At 45.8% G+C, this 16,469-nt stretch overlaps 2 protein-coding genes across 4 annotated transcripts in view; one reads left to right on the top strand and one right to left on the bottom strand.

The window, feature by feature from the left end:
• Positions 1–6,986: 6,986 nt before the first annotated feature.
• Positions 6,987–9,401, bottom strand: Ddx28 (DEAD (Asp-Glu-Ala-Asp) box polypeptide 28). Its single transcript, XM_005403587.2, has one exon. It carries the CDS (start codon positions 9,379–9,381, stop codon positions 7,630–7,632), a length of 1,752 nt encoding a protein of 583 aa, XP_005403644.1. The 5' UTR covers positions 9,382–9,401; the 3' UTR covers positions 6,987–7,629.
• The window catches only part of Dus2 (dihydrouridine synthase 2), a 45,973-nt gene continuing 38,812 nt past the window's right edge, over positions 9,309–16,469 (top strand). For 2 of the 3 annotated variants that reach the window (XM_013503876.1, XM_005403588.2), the window contains exons 1-3: positions 9,349–9,439; positions 12,283–12,360; positions 14,671–14,812. In XM_013503876.1, coding sequence (XP_013359330.1) covers positions 14,687–14,812 — 126 coding nt within the window. In that variant the 5' untranslated portion in view covers positions 9,349–9,439; positions 12,283–12,360; positions 14,671–14,686. Of the gene's footprint in view, positions 9,440–12,282; positions 12,361–14,670; positions 14,813–16,469 lie in introns of all 3 variants that reach the window. The other variant, XM_013503874.1, reaches the window with a different exon arrangement.

Raw genomic sequence — 16,469 nt, 5'->3', positions numbered from 1 at the left:
CATGTCTCTGCTGTCACTGTAGACAAAGTAGGCAGAGTCCAGATCTGTGTTGATTAATCCTTCCACGTGAACCATAGATTTATAGTGGGGTCATGTGTAATCTCAGCAGGCCTGCACCCTTAGTTCCACTGAAGTTCAGGCTGGTTTCTAGCTGGGAGGCTAGAACCTGCTTTGTTCAGCCTGCAACAGTCCTTGTGCCTCCTGCTGGCTTGAATTTGGCTTCTTGACCTCCTGCCAATTTGAACTCAGTTCTGCCTCGTCCTGACTCTAGGAGCAGCTAGATGGAACCAGCCCACAGCTGCTCTGAATTCAGAGCTCAGTTGGCCCCTCTCCAAGATGGCTACTGGCCAATCTCCCTCTCCTAGAGGATGTTTGAACCTAAATAATGCACCAGCTATGGCGGTCCACTGCACCCACTGTTCACTCCACTACTGCAATTCTCTGTGGAGGCCTCTGAGGTTACCAGCAGTCACCATGAGTCTGCAGGTTCAAGCCACTCCTTCCACACAGTGAGTCAGGGCTCAGAGAGAAAGTGCCACTTCCCACCTCGTTCTTCTTCATTGAAGTTTCTCTCTTCACTCTCCCCATGGACTTCAATTCTTGCATCAATCACTGCTGGGTCTCGAGGACCCACTTCCTTCCTTCTTTTCTTCCTCTTGTTGCTACAGTCCAGCATCTGGACACCAAATCTCTGAGAGGCTCTTCTCTGCTGTTCATCACTCCAACATCTTCATGTATCTTAACTCTATGATGGAATATAATGAGTAACCAACGAGTGGCAAGTTGGTGGAGAGAGTTTATCCATTGTTTCTCTTAAAAGAAAATAGGAGAAATGCTTCATCAGAATTGGCGTTGATATCAATATTGCTTGTCCTAGAATCTTTGTAGATGATCAGAGCCCAAGTAGCAGAGTTTATGCAATGTCCACCCTCAGTAACCTGGCAGAGGTAAAGGTTTGAGTGTATTACACAACAAAATTGTCTACTCTCCAGCATTCCCAGAAGTGCCATGATGGTCATTTCCAAATGTCACGTTCTGACATCCTTAGAAAGCCTTATGCCAGGCGTAGTGGTGCATACCTGTAAGCCCGGCACTAGGGAGGCTAAGGTAGAAAGATTGCAGTGAGTTTGAGGCCAGCCTAGGCTATGTAGTGAGTTTGAGGCCAGCCTGAACTCAAAAAGTCAGAAAAAAGAAAGAAGGCCTTATGTAGTGACTAGCCTTTCTTGGAGCAAAACATTATTCCCTGCAAATAGATTAAAAAAAATCAGATCAGCAAATTGTACTGTATAACCTTGCCCGGAGGGGTATAGGCTCTGTCCAATCATTCTCTTCACTTTCCCAAACATCACTAAAGAAATATAAACTGAACAAAGTTCAGGCTCATTCATGAGTATGAAGGATTATTATGACCTCTACATCAAAATAATTCCTTCAAATCAGAAAAAGAAAAACAGCCAGCCAGCCAACCTGTGTGAAGCAGTGATTTATTTTCACTGGAGTAGATAGACTCTGCCACAACTCAAGGTTTCTTGGGCATCCGCACATACACTGGCTTCTGTGCTTCAGTCTTTGCTGGAGTGATAATAGAAGCATCCATATAGACCCGCTTAGATGCTGGATTCTCAGCTTCAGCCTTTGCTGGGGTAACAATGGAAGCATCCCCATAGGGCCACCTGGATGGTGGCTTCTCTTCTCTGGCCTTTGTTGGGGTGGTGATGGAAACATCCCCAAAGGCCCGGTAGCCGCCAACCAGGCAGTAGGTCTCCCCATGCCAGCCCACCTGGGTTTCTCCACATCCTCGGTATAGGACATGGTAATAAACAGGTGTAGGAGGAGCTATGGGTAGCCCTGCTGCTAGAAAGAAAACCAGAACTGATCAGTCACTCTGCCTTTCTACAATGCTTCCAGGACCTCTCTCTCTCATGTGCCTTCCTGGCTGAAGCCCACTAATCTGCTTTGCATCCCAAACATACACTTGGCCCTCACTTCTGTAGGTCCCCTAGGAACTGAAGCTTGCTGTAATAGTTCCTTGCTTTTGTGAAACCAACTGCAGCAACACACCAGAAAATTTGTGCCCCATACCCACAGACAGGAGGAGAACATAAAAATAATGGAAAACAGGACACCTTTAGTGTCTGACTACCACTATGGCTCAACATGCCTTCTCATACAAGCCAGTCATGGGATGTCTTTTCCCCAGACCTCCTCCCTCAATAGCACTTTCTACTTTCACTCCAGGCTTTTCTGACCCAGCTATATGATACCACTCCTGACCCAGTAATCAGTAGCAGAGAATGGGATGTGTTAGAGGGGGCGCATAAGTGTCTTCCATGACAGTATGATACAGAGGCCTAAGTGTCAAGGTTAGGTTCATGAGAGGCCTTCAACAGCTCTGTCTTAAATGTTTCCACTTATTACTTGCCCACAAAATCATGTGTGGCTTTTGCTAAAAATCTAATCAACGAAGGGTCTGGTCTGAGGAAATGTGTGTGTGTGTGTGTGTGTGTGTGTGTGTGTGTGTGTCTGTGTGTGTGTCTGTGTGTGTGTGTATTGACATCTCACTACATAACCCAGGTTAGAACTGAGCTCCTGGTAAAAATAATCCTTTTGCTTCAGCTTCCCAAGTAACCTAAGATCCTAGAGGCATTCCACTACATCCAATTATGAAGGAAGCACCTTTTAATACAAAGGGGGAGGCTAAATTGATAAAAATTGGGACTTCGAAATTGCATGACATTTGCCTCACAAGTGAACATTGTATATCTTTGCTTGGGCAGGTACCAAGTTGTTGGTCCTACTTACTTCTGGGGAAGTTTGGGGGTGTAGTAGGGAAGGACAAAAAGAATATGTGATGGCTTATGTGGTTGTTAGTTCCCCAGGGGTTCTTACAGAGATGCCTGGTCCAGGCTTACCGGCTGGACCACACTCCCAGGAGACAGATGACAAGTTACCCTGAATGTGGGAGATTGGGTCAGACATCCTCCTCCAGGCAACCAAACAGACTTGTGTCTACTAAAGAACTGGTATGGAAGTTTTCCCACGTTTGAGTTTTCCTGCCATGGAAACAAGGAGATCTGTGATGTCATCAGTACCCAGTGACATCACAATCAGACTCTGAGTTGAAGGGCAGGTCTGAGGCCTCAGTGTTTGGTGGAGGAGAACAGGGAGAAGGCAGAGGAACCCTGCCTAAGCCTTCCTAACTGGCCTCCCTATTCATATCTTCATCAGGTAGCTATTCCCTATGAAGCACACCTGTGGGAGGGGCATACCCTAGCGAACATAGGAGCAAACAAGAACCCCAAACTCTGAGACCACTTGTAATAATACAGGAGGTAGTGCATAGCAAAGCTGCATGGGGAAGTGGGCAGGACTTGTCAATTTCAAGATCAAGGGCAGTGCCAGATGATTCTCAGGATCACATCTGTAGAACTTCTTGAAAGCTCACATGAGATTTGGACAGTGTAAAGAAGGAAGACCAGACGCCTCAAGGAGCTTGCTATCATAGCTCCTCAGGGTATCCCGCCCTGTGTCTCCTAGCTGTAGGATGCACCTTTGTTGTCACTTTTTATCCTTTTCTCTGTTTGGCCCAAGTTTGCTCTTCAGAGCTAGTTCTTCCCTTACCCCTTCACCTTTCATTTTCAAATAAACTTTTGGCACTATTTTTGGCTTGTCTTGTCCAATTCTTTGTTCAAGACAAGAAGGACCTGGAATACTTTTGTTTGGCAATCCATTTTTAAAGGAACTACCTGACAGTATGACTAGAGACAGAGCTCAATAGTACAGTGTTTGTCTCACATAGATGACATCCTGGGCTCAATTACAGTACTGGAATTAAAAATCAACCAAAAAGCATGTGAACTACATGAACACAATATCTGACACTTAAGGTTGCAGGGTAAATGCCAACTCAAAGGAGGAGTGGTATCTTCTGGTGCTCAGACATGCTTTGACATGTACCTCTATGAAAAGATATCTCATGGTATTCATGGGGAGCTGTTTATGAATTATGATTTCCCCCTCACTCTGCAAAGTGACATTTACAGAGCAGAGAAGGTAGGCTTTGGGGTCTACCCCTGGAATGTGAGCCTGGTTCCAAGCATGAGCTTCTTGGTCACTGAAGCTTTCCAGGACTAGCAGATGCAGGTTTGGCTACCTAGTCCTTTGTTGGGGTGGCAGTGGTGAAGCAGAAATCCTGACCTAACTGCAGCCATTTTGCTTAGTAAAGCTACAGTCATTCTGTTCTCTGCCACTGACCTCAGCTAAATTGTATGGTTTGTCATCAAATTGAAACTTCTGTGAATGAGTTAAAAACTTTGCTACATATGACTATGCTCACAAGACAACCTTCAGCAAAAGCTATCTTGTTCTTGTAACTTCTGTTTGTCACCTTACAAATAAGACAAGCTCTCTGTAATCAACACCTCAGACTTTGGACATTACTCCTCTGGGGTCAATTAGCATTAATAAAATTTCCTTCTCCTGAGCTCCTGGCTACTGTTGACTTTTTTCCTGCATCAATGGAAGGATCCCCATTGACCCACCTGGGTTCTCTGCTTCAACCATTGCTGGGGGACAATGGAAGGTTCCCCACTGGCCCACCTAGGTGCTGGTTTCTCTGCTTCAGCCTTTGCTGGGGTGGTGATGGGGGAATTCCCCATAGGCCTGATAGCCACCAACCAGGAAGTAGGTCCTCATGGCAAACCACCTGGGTTTTTCCACATCCTTGGTAAGAGAACATGGTAGTAACACAGTAGTATAGGAGGAATTGTGGGTAGCACCACTGCTTGAAAGAAAACCAGAACTGATGAGTCAGTTCTGCTTTATACATCATGCTGCCACAACCTCCCTCTCATATACTCTCCTGGCTAAAGCCCTCTTGTCTACTTGGCATTCCAATCATAGCCTTGCCCTGTCACTTCTATAGGTTCTGTATGTAGGAAGGGATGTTTGTTGTAAAAGCCCATGGCTTCCATGGAACTAGAAGCAGGAGGCCAGACCTACATGCATTCCCACAGAAGCCCCCATTCCTACAGAAAGCTGGAGAACCCTAATGTAATTGCAATGGATCCCGAGTCTCTCAGGATAGATTAGCCTTAGCCTTCTCATACCAGCCCCAACTTCCTGGAATGCTTTTTCCTCAGATCTCCAGTCTCAAGGCTTTTTGTCCAGCTGTATGACACTACCCTTTCCCCAATACGCAGCACTTCAGAATGGAATGTGTCTGAGAGGGCCCATGTGTGTGTCTCCATGACAGCATAATGATGCCTGTCTCAAGGTGAGGTTCATGACAGGCCTTCAGTAGCTCTTCCTCAAACTGCATTATTTATCACTTTAATAACAAAAGTACATTGGTTTTGCTAGTGTCGTCAAGAAAGGGTCTAAAGGAAGCATAATTAAAAAAAAAAAAATGGATAATCACTATATTGGCCAGGCTGGTCTTAAATTACTGATCCTCCTGCCTCAGCTTCCAGAGTAACAGGGACTACAGGTGTACTCCACAGCACCTTGCTAGGAAGGAAGCCCTTTGTAGCTAAAGGGAAAGCTAAACTGATAAGAGTTAGGGCTTTTTTAAACACTGGCCCAGAGAAAATACGTCATTTGCCTTTATCAGTAAGCAACAGTTAATTAACTGTTCATGCTGTTCATAACTGGGGAAGTTTTGAGGTATGGTTGGCAAGCAAAAAGAAATGCAAGCCTGTAATCCCAGTACTTGGGAGGCTCAGGCAGGAGGATTGCTGCAAGTTCGAGGCCAGCCTGGGCTACAAAGTGAGCCCCAGGCCAGCTTGAACTGCATAGTGAAACCCTGTCTCAAAAAGACCAAAAATAAAAAAACACACAAACAAAAAACCCAAAGTGATGAGGTTGCATGTATACCAAGGTCTCTTGCACAGATGCCTAACCCAAGCTTACCTGCTACAATGGCTATCCAGAGCACAGATGAAAAGTTAGCACAAGTGTACACAACCCAGTCAGACATTCTCTTCCAGCCAATCACAGACTGATGTCTAGTTGAGAGCTGGTAAGGAAAGGGTCCCATGTTTGAAGTTTCCCTGCCATGGAAACCAGGAGGCCTGTGATGTCCCACCACCCAGAAGTCACATTTGGAATCTGTGAGTTGATGGACAGGCTTCAGGTCTTCCGTGTTTGGTGGAGGATAACAGGGAGAGAGGAGAAGCTTTCCTGCCTGGGCCTTCCTACTTGGCTTCCTTACCCGTATCCTCTCCAAGTAGCTACCTCCTGTGGAGTACACCTATAGGGGGGCACATCCCCAGTGAGCACAGTGGGGCAAATGAATCCCAAATTCTGAGATTGGACAGAGCCAAGATTAATGTAAGGCACAGTCTGTGTGGCTCTTGACCCTGTGCATACCATAGTTGAAGAGTAGGCTCAGGGCGTGACTTCTTGGAGGTGGGCCTGAAGCCTAAATGAGATTTTGACATGTACAGACGAAAGACATTCTAATTGGGAAGAAATAAAAACACTTTCTTGGTCTTGTTCTGCCCACGTGTACATCCATAGAATTATGTTTGCCAGGTGTGGTGGCGCATGCCTATAATCCCAACACTCAGGAGGATCACCATGAGTTCAAGGCCTGCCTGAGCTTTATATAGTAGTGAGTTCAAGGCTAGCCTGAACTGCAAAGTGAGACCCTGCCTCAAAATCAAATTTAAAAATATTTTCAAAACTAATGTCTCAAAAAATAAGAGGTAAAGGGGCCTACTTAAGGTCACATAGGTAGTAGGAGTTGTGCTCAACAGTGGGGCTCCATATTGCTTATCTTTATTTTTTTCCATCTTTTTGAGCAGGGTCTCACTACGCACTATGCAGGCTGGCCTTGAACTCACTTAGTAGCCCTGGCTGGACCCTAACTTGTAGCCATCTTCCTGCCTCAGCCTCCTGAGTGCTGGGGTATGTTGCTTATTTGGAGCTCCAGATTTATAGTTGACAATAATGGGACGATAAGCTCATCACATTTGACACTGACAGACCCTGGGAATGTTTAATATGTCCAAGGCAAAATGAGGGACTCCAATGATTTTACAAAGTGGGAATAACAGACTTGTTTAACATGAAATTCAAAACACATTCATGACAAAATGACAACCTAATCATTTCACTCTCCAGTTATAAGAAGAAAAACAATCAGGCTGGGGATATAGCTCAGTGGTAGTGTTTGCCTCACATGCCTGAGGCCCTAGGTTCAATCCTAGCATCACAAAACAAACCAACCAAAACAAATACCACCCCCTCCAAGAAATCAACAACTGAAAACAAAACATGACTCAAGAGCATCTGACCTTTAAGTGGTGGTTTGGAGTGGGGATCCTCAGAATCCACTGAATTTTGTCCAGATGGTAAGTTTTGAAAAGGGAGCCCATACAAAGATCATTTATTTTCAGAAATCACAACATGATACAAAATAAAAATCCAAAACCCACTTTAGTTTTCTTGTGTCAGGTGAAAGACAACCCTCCAACCCCAGCCGACAGTTTACCTTTCAAAGCCACAAGCAGCTCATCACACCCTCAGGGAGGCAACGGGACAAACCCAACACCTTCCTGTAAGTGTGTTCACCCACCCAAGACGTGGAGAAAGATCCCTGCTCTAGCACCAAACAACCCATCCAAATCAGGCTTGCTGAGGCAAAGGCTCTCTCACTGAGGATGCCAGTCCTGGTAGGCTTCTCCTTCGACGAGCTGCAAGCTCAATCTTCTGAACCAGGCTCACGTCCCAGGGATGCGTCACAAAGCTCATGACGGTCCCTGGCACATCACTCCCCACACGGCCCACCCTTCCTGCTCTGTGGATATAATCCTGCAGCGTGAAGGGGAAATCATAATTGACAACCAGCTCCACATGGGTGCTGTCCAGGCCCCGAGAAGCTATGTCTGTGCAGAGAAGTATGTTGTGGGTGCCCTTCTGAAAACACTGAAAGATACCTGCCCTCATTGAAGCTGGCATTTCCCCCTGTAGCCTTAAGTGTTGGATTTTGTGATCATCTAAAATATATCCGAGCCAGTTGACCGTGCTGGAGCTGTTACAAAACACTAAGACAGTTCCAGAGGGTCCAGTCTTGTCTTTTTTGTTATGCTGCTTGAGGATCTCCACCAGCTCTGTCACTTTGTCTGCTCCTTTCAGCCTCATAAATGTCTGTCTGACATGAGGCATGATACAGTGAAGCTTGGTGCTGGTGATGGTGGTTACAGAGTCCGGGTTGGTGACTTTACTCAGCAACTGTCCCACGCCTTCAGGAAAGGTGGCTCCCACCAGCACTAACTGAGCTTTAGGATTGAAAACGTCATCTAAGTCAGCTGGGCCTTCAGCTATATGGCTCTTTCCCAAGATGTAGTCCACCAGTTCTAGGAAGCTTTCATCCAATAGCGTATCTGCCTCATCCAACACCATGAAGGAGAGCTGCTCCAGCCTGACCAGCTGACCTTTCAGGGCTTTCCACAGAGCTCCTGGAGTGGAGACTAACACATCTGCTGACGGCTGTTTCGACAGTTGCACCCTGATACTCCTCATGCCACGGCCTCCCCCTAGCTCCCGCATCTGCAGCCCCAAGGCGTTGCCCAGCGGCTGGGCCACAGCCTGTACCTGTTCGGCTAATTCTCGCGAAGGCACAAGGACCAGTCCTCGGGGTGTGGGCATACGGTGGGAGTCCAGAAGTGGCTGGCCTATGAGCCGTTGAAGCAGCGGTAGTAGGTAGCCGAGAGTCTTGCCACTGCCGGTTTCTGCGGCGCAGAGAACGTGGCGGCCGCGAAGCAGTGGGGGGATGGTGCTGGATTGCACAGTTGTGGGCCGAAGGACCTCGGGCATAGCCTCCTGTAGTGCGTGCAACAGACGAGGATCCAGACCTAGGTCCTCGAAGCTGCACCCAGATGAGCGGTTTCGCAGCGCTGGGGGCTCGCGTTGCGCCGGTTCGATGGAGAAATGATCTCTACGAGAGCGCCGGTGCTTCCAACCACGTGAAGCGAGCGGCGCACACTCCCAACGGCTCAGCGTGAGGCGTGCGGGCTGGTTCAACTCTGGCCTCCGCGCCGAGACTAGCAGTGGTCCAGGTCTCACAAGCACTGGCCGCGGGGTGCTCTGATGCCTGCTCTGTGGCTGTTCCTGCCGCCGCTGTAGGGCCCGCGGAATGCGTACTATTGGCAGGGGTTCGTCGGGATTGCCTACTACCAACTCCCGTCTTGGCACCAGGAGTAACCGGGAGGCGAGGAGCCGAATAGGCGGCGCAAGAGCCATGTTGTTAGAGAACAGGCGGAAGAGTCGCGCTCCAGTGACGTCATGTACGCGCCACGGCCTCGTGGATGGTGGCTGGCGCGGCTCAGTGAGAAGTGTGGAGCTGCCGAATCGCCAGGAAGGAGGGAGGATCTGCATAATTCAGTGGCTGCGAGGTCTGTAGGTCTAAACAGGGGGCGGCGACATCAAGACCCAGGTCAGTCTTGAAGAAGGGGGTGCGGTGGAGGCAGGAGCGGGGTCTGGCAGTACGAGGCGGCAGCGGCCCCTGGCCCAGTGGACCAGGCGTGCGGGTGGCTTCTGACTACTGTGTTCTTCGTCCCTACGATTCTCCTTTGTCGTCCGCTTTGCCTCTGCAATAGTCGGTTTAGTGCCAGTCTCCCCCTGTGAACTCCGAGATTGCGAGGTGCGGCAGCGTTTTCCCCAGTGTAGATTTCGTTCAAGTACTGGTAATACATGTTTACTGAGAGTCTGAATGAATGGTAGAGGCTAGGGAATGAGACAAGGGGCCGGTCTTGTAAATCTGAACTCTGTACCAGCGCAAGGTGGTAGCTTTTAGTTTATTCCCTGGCTGAATTGGGACGTAAGCTCGTCAGACTTTCTTTTAAGCGGTGTCATCGCTTCTTTACACATTTTTTTCCCCCCAGCCCGGTTTCACTCTCTGCTTCCTTGTCACCCTTCTTGGCTTCTTGTTCTGAACCCACCATTCTTGCGGCCCGCTCGCCTCCAGTGGTTTCTCAGATACCTAAATTGCTAAGGTAGTAATAAAAGCATCGCAGTGCTCGGTAAGGGTTCTGTTACATCTATGAAGTGATCGGAGATGTGGTTTATTTAGCCCTGGTCAAGCAGAATATTTGACCTGAATTCCGATGTTCAAATTGTAGAAAACAGGGGCTGAGGATTTAGCTCAGCGGCAAAGAGCCTGCCTAGCAAGCGCAAGGTCGTGAGTTCGATTCTTGGTACCGGAAGAAAAAACAAAAACAAAACAAAACAAATTATAGAAAACAAACAGAACTACATGATTCATACTTTTTGAACAGATCTGAAAAATGAGTGTCAGATCTTTCCTGTAGTCTGAAATGCCTGTGGTGGAAGAGAAGGTAAATGTTTTGGCTTGATTACGTGGGAGATTTTTAACATCTGGAGAAAGTGCTTTATTTTCATCAAATACAGTTGACTCTCCCTGTCCACACTTTGGGCTTCAATCTTTGTGGTTTCAATCAATCGTAATTGAAAATATTTAGCTCAGTAGTAGAGTACTTGCCTAGCATGTGCAAGTACCTGAGTTTGAACTCCAGCACCACAAAGGAAAAAAAAAGTGAGTTCTGAACATGCACACTTTTTTTCTTGTCCTATATTCCCTAAAAGTACAGCATAACAACTATTTATATAACATTTACATTGTATTAGGTATTATAAGTCATCTAGATTTGATTCAAAGTATGTGGGTGGATGTATGGAGGTTGTATGCTATTTTATACTAAGGAACTTGAGTAACCTCTGATTTTGGTATCTGTGGGGTTTCTGGAACCAAACCCGCAGACACATAAAGATGACTGTACCATTAAAAAGATTAAAACTTTTACAATTTCAAATACCATTGTAATACACAAGTAGAATTTGTTTTTGCAGAGTTACCAGTTAAACCAGAAGAGGAGAGAGTTTTGTGTGGTGATGGGTGAACAGAGTCATTGGATAGAGTAGTGGTTCTAAAGTGAGGGTGATTTTGCTTCTCCCTTCCACATTTGAAAATGACAAGACATTTTTAGTTGTCTCATCGGGGCAAGAGCTATGGGCATGTAGTTGGTGGAGGTCAGGAATGCTACTCAGCGTCACAATGCTCCGGACAGCCTTCTCACAACAAAGAATAATCTAGCCTCAAACAGCAGTACAGACATTCCTTGTTGAAAGACCTGCCTGTTTAATAATTGTTTGGACTTACAACTGAGGTGCACTGTTCAGACCACTGCTTGGACTTACAACCACTGCTTTTTTTTTGGTACCATTCTTTACATCTTGTTGATAGAACCTCAATGTCTTTTTTTGGTACAGTGTACCTTGTTTATACAGTACTGTAATTTTGGTGGTTATACTGTACAGTACTGTAGTTTTGTATTCTGTTTCTGTTATATATTACAGTAGTGTGTGTAAGAGTTAGGTAAGTAAAAACAAAATCATCAAGCTGGAGTCTTCTCTGACCATTTCTTGGTTCTGAATCGTGTAATGTACATACTATGTATGGTTCCTGTTTAGCCAGCAATTCATCTTAATGACTTAGTTGCTGGAACTGAACTTGGTTGTTAAACGAGGAGTGGCTTAGTGTATTTTTGAGAAACCTGAATAGAAGATGAAGGTGGAAGAGAGGCTGAGGTTACTGCACGTGCTGTCTCTTTATACAAACGTGTTTTCTAAACTCTTGCATTGGCCCTGCTCCATACTCAGAATCTGTGGCTATTGCTAGTCATATCCTTGGGCTTAAGTAACCTGGCATCCCTAAAAGAAGTGAATCAAGAAGGTGAAGCTGGAGAAGACACATTTAGAAAAAACATGTCATTTGTTTGGGGATTATGCCAAGTGGAAAATGGATGAAGTAGACTGTGGGGTGTACCATTCTTGAAGGCAGAGCAAGAACCCATGAGTGATAGGGTTGCAGATGCTGAATTTGATATCAAGAATTACTATAGCAATTAAAATTGCCCATATCTATCTTGAGAATGTTGAATTTTCTGTCACTTAAAAGTTCAGTAAAGGCTAAATAGCCAAGGGTCAGTGATATGATCGAGGGTTGTTGATATAAGGGGGTACCCAAGCCAGTACAGTAGCATGCTTCTGTAACCTTAGCACTCGGGAGGCTGAAGCAGGAGAGTTCATGGCCATCCTGACCTACATAGCAAGACCTTGTCTCAAAAAACAACAACAAAAAAGAGTTACTCTATGATGTTATGATTCTATGCTATAATGTTTCTTTTTGTTTTCAAAAATGGTTCCTTGAATACCTGACCTGATAGTTTCTATCCATCTAAATATATCACTGTTTTTCAGATATATAAAGCCAGAATTACTTTGTACTGATCCAGAACAGATACACTGAAGGACTTAGAAGAAAAGAATAATACATAGGTATGCATGTACATTTGGGTTTTGTTCAAATACTTGGGGCAAGGTAACTGTTTAATAAAATATAGCTGCTTTCTCATTATGCTCCAGGCCTTATAATGTGATTACCTCAGAATGTCATAGGGATTGGAGCTCATCTGAGCCTGCCTCTGCTCATTACCCTTCATTTTTTGTTATAACATCAGACATTGCCTACAGCCTCTCTTCCTATTCACAGCACATGTTGAGTAATTTCTAATTGTTATTGAGACCCATGGTTTATTGTTAGCACTTTAGAGATTGGAAAGGTTTATTTCTTGCAAAAAGGGGGGAAAAAGAGCTCCTGGGAGCAGGAGTTTGGTATGTTCCTTGGATTTCAGCTAATTATGATATAGTTGTTCATTCATTCATTCAACAAATGTTTTCTAACTGGACATGGTGGCACATACCTGTAATCCTCGCACTCAGGAGGCTGAGGCAGAAAGATCGCCACAAGTTTGAAGCCAGCCTAGCCTCCACAGTGAGTTCAAGGACAGCCTAGACTACGTAGCGAGACCCTGTGTCTAAAAACAAAAAAAGTTTTCTGAGTACCACACATTGTCAGGTACTATTAAAATACAAAGAAAATTGGCAAAATCCCTATTCTGTGACGTTGGTTTAGGATAAGGTCTGGAAATTCCAACATTTCCTCTACTGCCGTTGTCCCAGGATTGGACCCAAGTCTAGGCAGGTGTTCTACCACTGAGCTATACCCCTATCTCTGGAAACTGGTGTTTTTTGAAACTTCTCTACTTCACGTTAGTATGTAGCTAGGCTTGAGAATCATAGATATAAATTAAGCACTTTGGTATTAAAGACATTATAAAAATTAAAAGTGAGCCGTTTGTGGTGGTGCACTCCTGTAATCCCAGCACTTGGGAGGCTGAGGCAGGAGGATCGCTGTGAGTTTGAGGCCAACCTGGGCTACATAGGGAGTTTAAGGATAGCCTGAACTGCATAGCGAGACCCTGTCTCAAAAAATAAAAACAAATAAGAAGAAAACAACAGAAGAGGGAAGTCACTGTGTCACTGTGCTGTTATAAGGACAGATAAGTATCTAGTAGATTGAACAACATTGAGGTACTAATTGATGTCTTTGGTCAGAGCAGTTCTGGCAGATTGAAGCAGAGTGAAGCAGAGTGAAGCAGAGTGAACCAGAGATAAAGGCAGGGCTGGAGTAGACTGAGGAGTGATAAGCAAGTGGGGGGCACTATCTGTAACTGAGCAGAGTGTACTTGGATAGCTTTGTGACTTTTTAGAGGAGACATTTAGTTAGAATAAATAAATATCACCAGTACTTAGTGGAGCATGGGGTTTTGGTTTTCTTCTTTTCATTCCCATTGGCTGTCCCTTCAGAGTATACCTAGGATCTGACCACCTTTTACCATCTTCACTGCAGCTCCCTGGTCTGAACCACCACTTCTCACTGCCGTCTAGCTGCTCTCCCGGCATCTACCCTTGCTCCCCATAGTCTCCGGTTAACCCAGCAGTCAGTCTACTGTGTAAAAACATGTAAAAATATTTTTTTACTGTGTAAAAAAAAAAAAAAATCATGCTTCTCCTCCACTGAGAATACTTTACTGGCTCATGCAGACGCACCAAAGTCTTTTGAGTGTCCTGCAAGGCCCTGTGTGACTTGATCACTTTCTCTTATCTTCCTGCTGCTGTTACATTGTATATCTGTTACTCTGTCTTCTATTACTCTCTTCTGCTTTCTGTGTTGCAGTCATATTGGCTTCCTTGCTATTCCTCCAATACTCCAAATAAACTCCTGCCTTAGGGCCTCTGCTATGCATTCTTCTATAGATACTAACTTTGCTAATTCAAATCTTTGCTTAAGTGTTGTCTTCTGGGGCTGAGGGTACAGCCCCATGGTAGAGTGTGTGTTTAGCATGCATGAAGCCCTGGGACACACACACACATGGAAATTACTACTGAACTTCCCTTGACTTCTCTGTTTAAAATTGCAACCCAGCCAGGCAAGGTTTTCCAAACCTACTGTATCATTACTTATTTGTTATGCTTATTTTCTTTTGCCTGTATTCCCTCACTAGACTGAAAGCTCTACTGAGCAGGATTTCTTTTTATCTATTTTGTTCTCTAGTGTATCCCTAGTAGCTGGCACAGACTCGGCTCTAGGTGGCTATGGCTACACAAATGACTGAGCATGCGTACTTTTTATGATCAAAGAAAAGGAAAGCAAATGGGCATTGACAGGAAGAAGGAATGCCTGCCATGGATGACAGAAGGACTTTCTCCTCTTGACTGTCTGACCCATGTTTTCTCTTTCTTTAGACGTAGCAGAGGAGGAATGATCGTGAATAACCTTTCTCTGTGCTACCAGAACAAACTCATTTTAGCCCCTATGGTTCGGGTTGGGACTCTCCCAATGCGGCTGCTGGCCCTGGACTATGGCGCGGACATTGTTTACTGTGAGGTAAGGACTGCTGTTTTTCTGGGAGGGTTTTCCCACAAGCGCAGCCTCCCCGCTTGGGTGCAGCGGTGGTCAGGAGGTGGGAAGGTGAGCAGGAACTCCCCTTCTGTGTGCTCACTGAGGGCACAAGGGGATGAGTGTGCATGACACTGAGTTGTTTAGGATCTGCTGAGGACTAGCAGCCTGGGGAGTGCAGATGTGTTCTGGCTCACACTGGGCCAGGTGGGTAGATGAGTATCCTGTTGGGCCATTGCCCTCTCCCTAGGTCATCTGTGAATAAACTCAGAGCTTAAAAAAAGAGGAAAAGGACCAGATTCAATGTTAACTTCTTTAAGTTGGATGAGGTTGATTTTGGTAGCTGTCATGGTTTGGGGTTTTTGCAAGGGGGAACAATATAATACAGGGCACATATTTTATAAGATTATTTATAACAGTCACCCAAAGAATCATATACAAGAGAGTGCAGGAGGGGCTGGGGATTTAGCTCAGTGGCACAGCGGCTGCCTGGCAAGCGCAAGGTCGTGAGTTCGATTCCCAGTACTGGAAAAAAAAAAAAAAAGTGCAGGAAATCTGTCCACACACTGTAGATCAAGAATCTAGCTGAGGGCCTTGATCCCATGATAATGTCCTGCATGAGTCCAGCTGAAGACTGGGAGCCTGTAACAATGCCTCCCACGAGTCCAACTGGAGGTCCAGAGCCCAGGACAATGTCTCACGCAGGCCTGTTTCACAGATCTGTGCTGGGAAGGCCCAAAGGTTTTGGACCATATAAACTCTAGTTTATATGGAACTACCTCCCCAGCCCACAGATGCAGATTTGTGAGTTCAAATGACAGATCCAAGTCCTAATTCTTAAGTAGTTTGTAAAGAAAAGTATGAGCTGTTAGTCCAGGCAAATGTCAGTGGTGGAATCTAGAAAGCTTGTGCCAGCAGGATGAAGGATCTGTGCTAGCAGGCTGAGGGATCTACACTGGAGCCAGGAAGTGTCTCTCAAAGTAAGAACCAGAGCTCCCCCGAAATGTACCACAGCCATCCTCAGCAACAGTGAGGTCCCGAGCTCCTCTGATGATCAGGACAGCCGAGTTCCCCTCAGGAAAGCCAACGAGACATGCTCCTCCAGGAGACTGGCAGTGTACCATCTTCCTCTCCGGAGCCAGGAAGCGATGCTCAAAGTGAGGACCAGAGCTCCCCCAAAGTGAACCATAGCCATTCTCAGTGACAAGGTCCTGAGCTCCTTGGAAGATGAAAACAGCCAAGTTCATCGGGAAAGCCAGCATGATGAGCTCCTGCAAGAGAACCAATAGCTCCTTACAGCTTCTACCAGCTCCCAGCAGTCTTCTTTCTTCTTCAGTTCTGCCTCTTATTCTGCTGGCAACAATGCTCAGGTGGGCCTCCCACTCCCAGCACCACACTTACAGTTCAGCTGGTCATTATAAGTTGACCACCAGTTGTGAATCCACCACAGTAGCTAAAGGAGTTTTTGGTGGTAGAAGCTAGTGGACCAGTAGGTGTACTCAGCCCATGCTCTGGGGAGTGTTAGGTCTGTATCCCAGGTTTGGAAAAATCTGTAAAGAAAAACAGAATTATAGGAGTCCCTGATATAAATAGTGAGGGAGTGCGAGCAGTAGCTTTCATTTGAGCTTGCAGCAGAATTACCTGG

Source organism: Chinchilla lanigera, unplaced genomic scaffold (genome assembly GCF_000276665.1).
Source record: "Chinchilla lanigera isolate Chin_1 unplaced genomic scaffold, ChiLan1.0 scaffold00083, whole genome shotgun sequence".
Taxonomy (NCBI): Eukaryota; Metazoa; Chordata; class Mammalia; order Rodentia; family Chinchillidae; genus Chinchilla; species Chinchilla lanigera.
Note: the sequence above shows the minus strand (reverse complement) of the source record. Positions and strands in the feature narration are given on the sequence as shown.

Coding starts and splice junctions, on each gene's coding strand:
- Ddx28 (XM_005403587.2), bottom strand. CDS start 9,381: ATGCAGATCCTCCCTCCTTCCTGGCGATTCGGCAGCTCCACACTTCTC.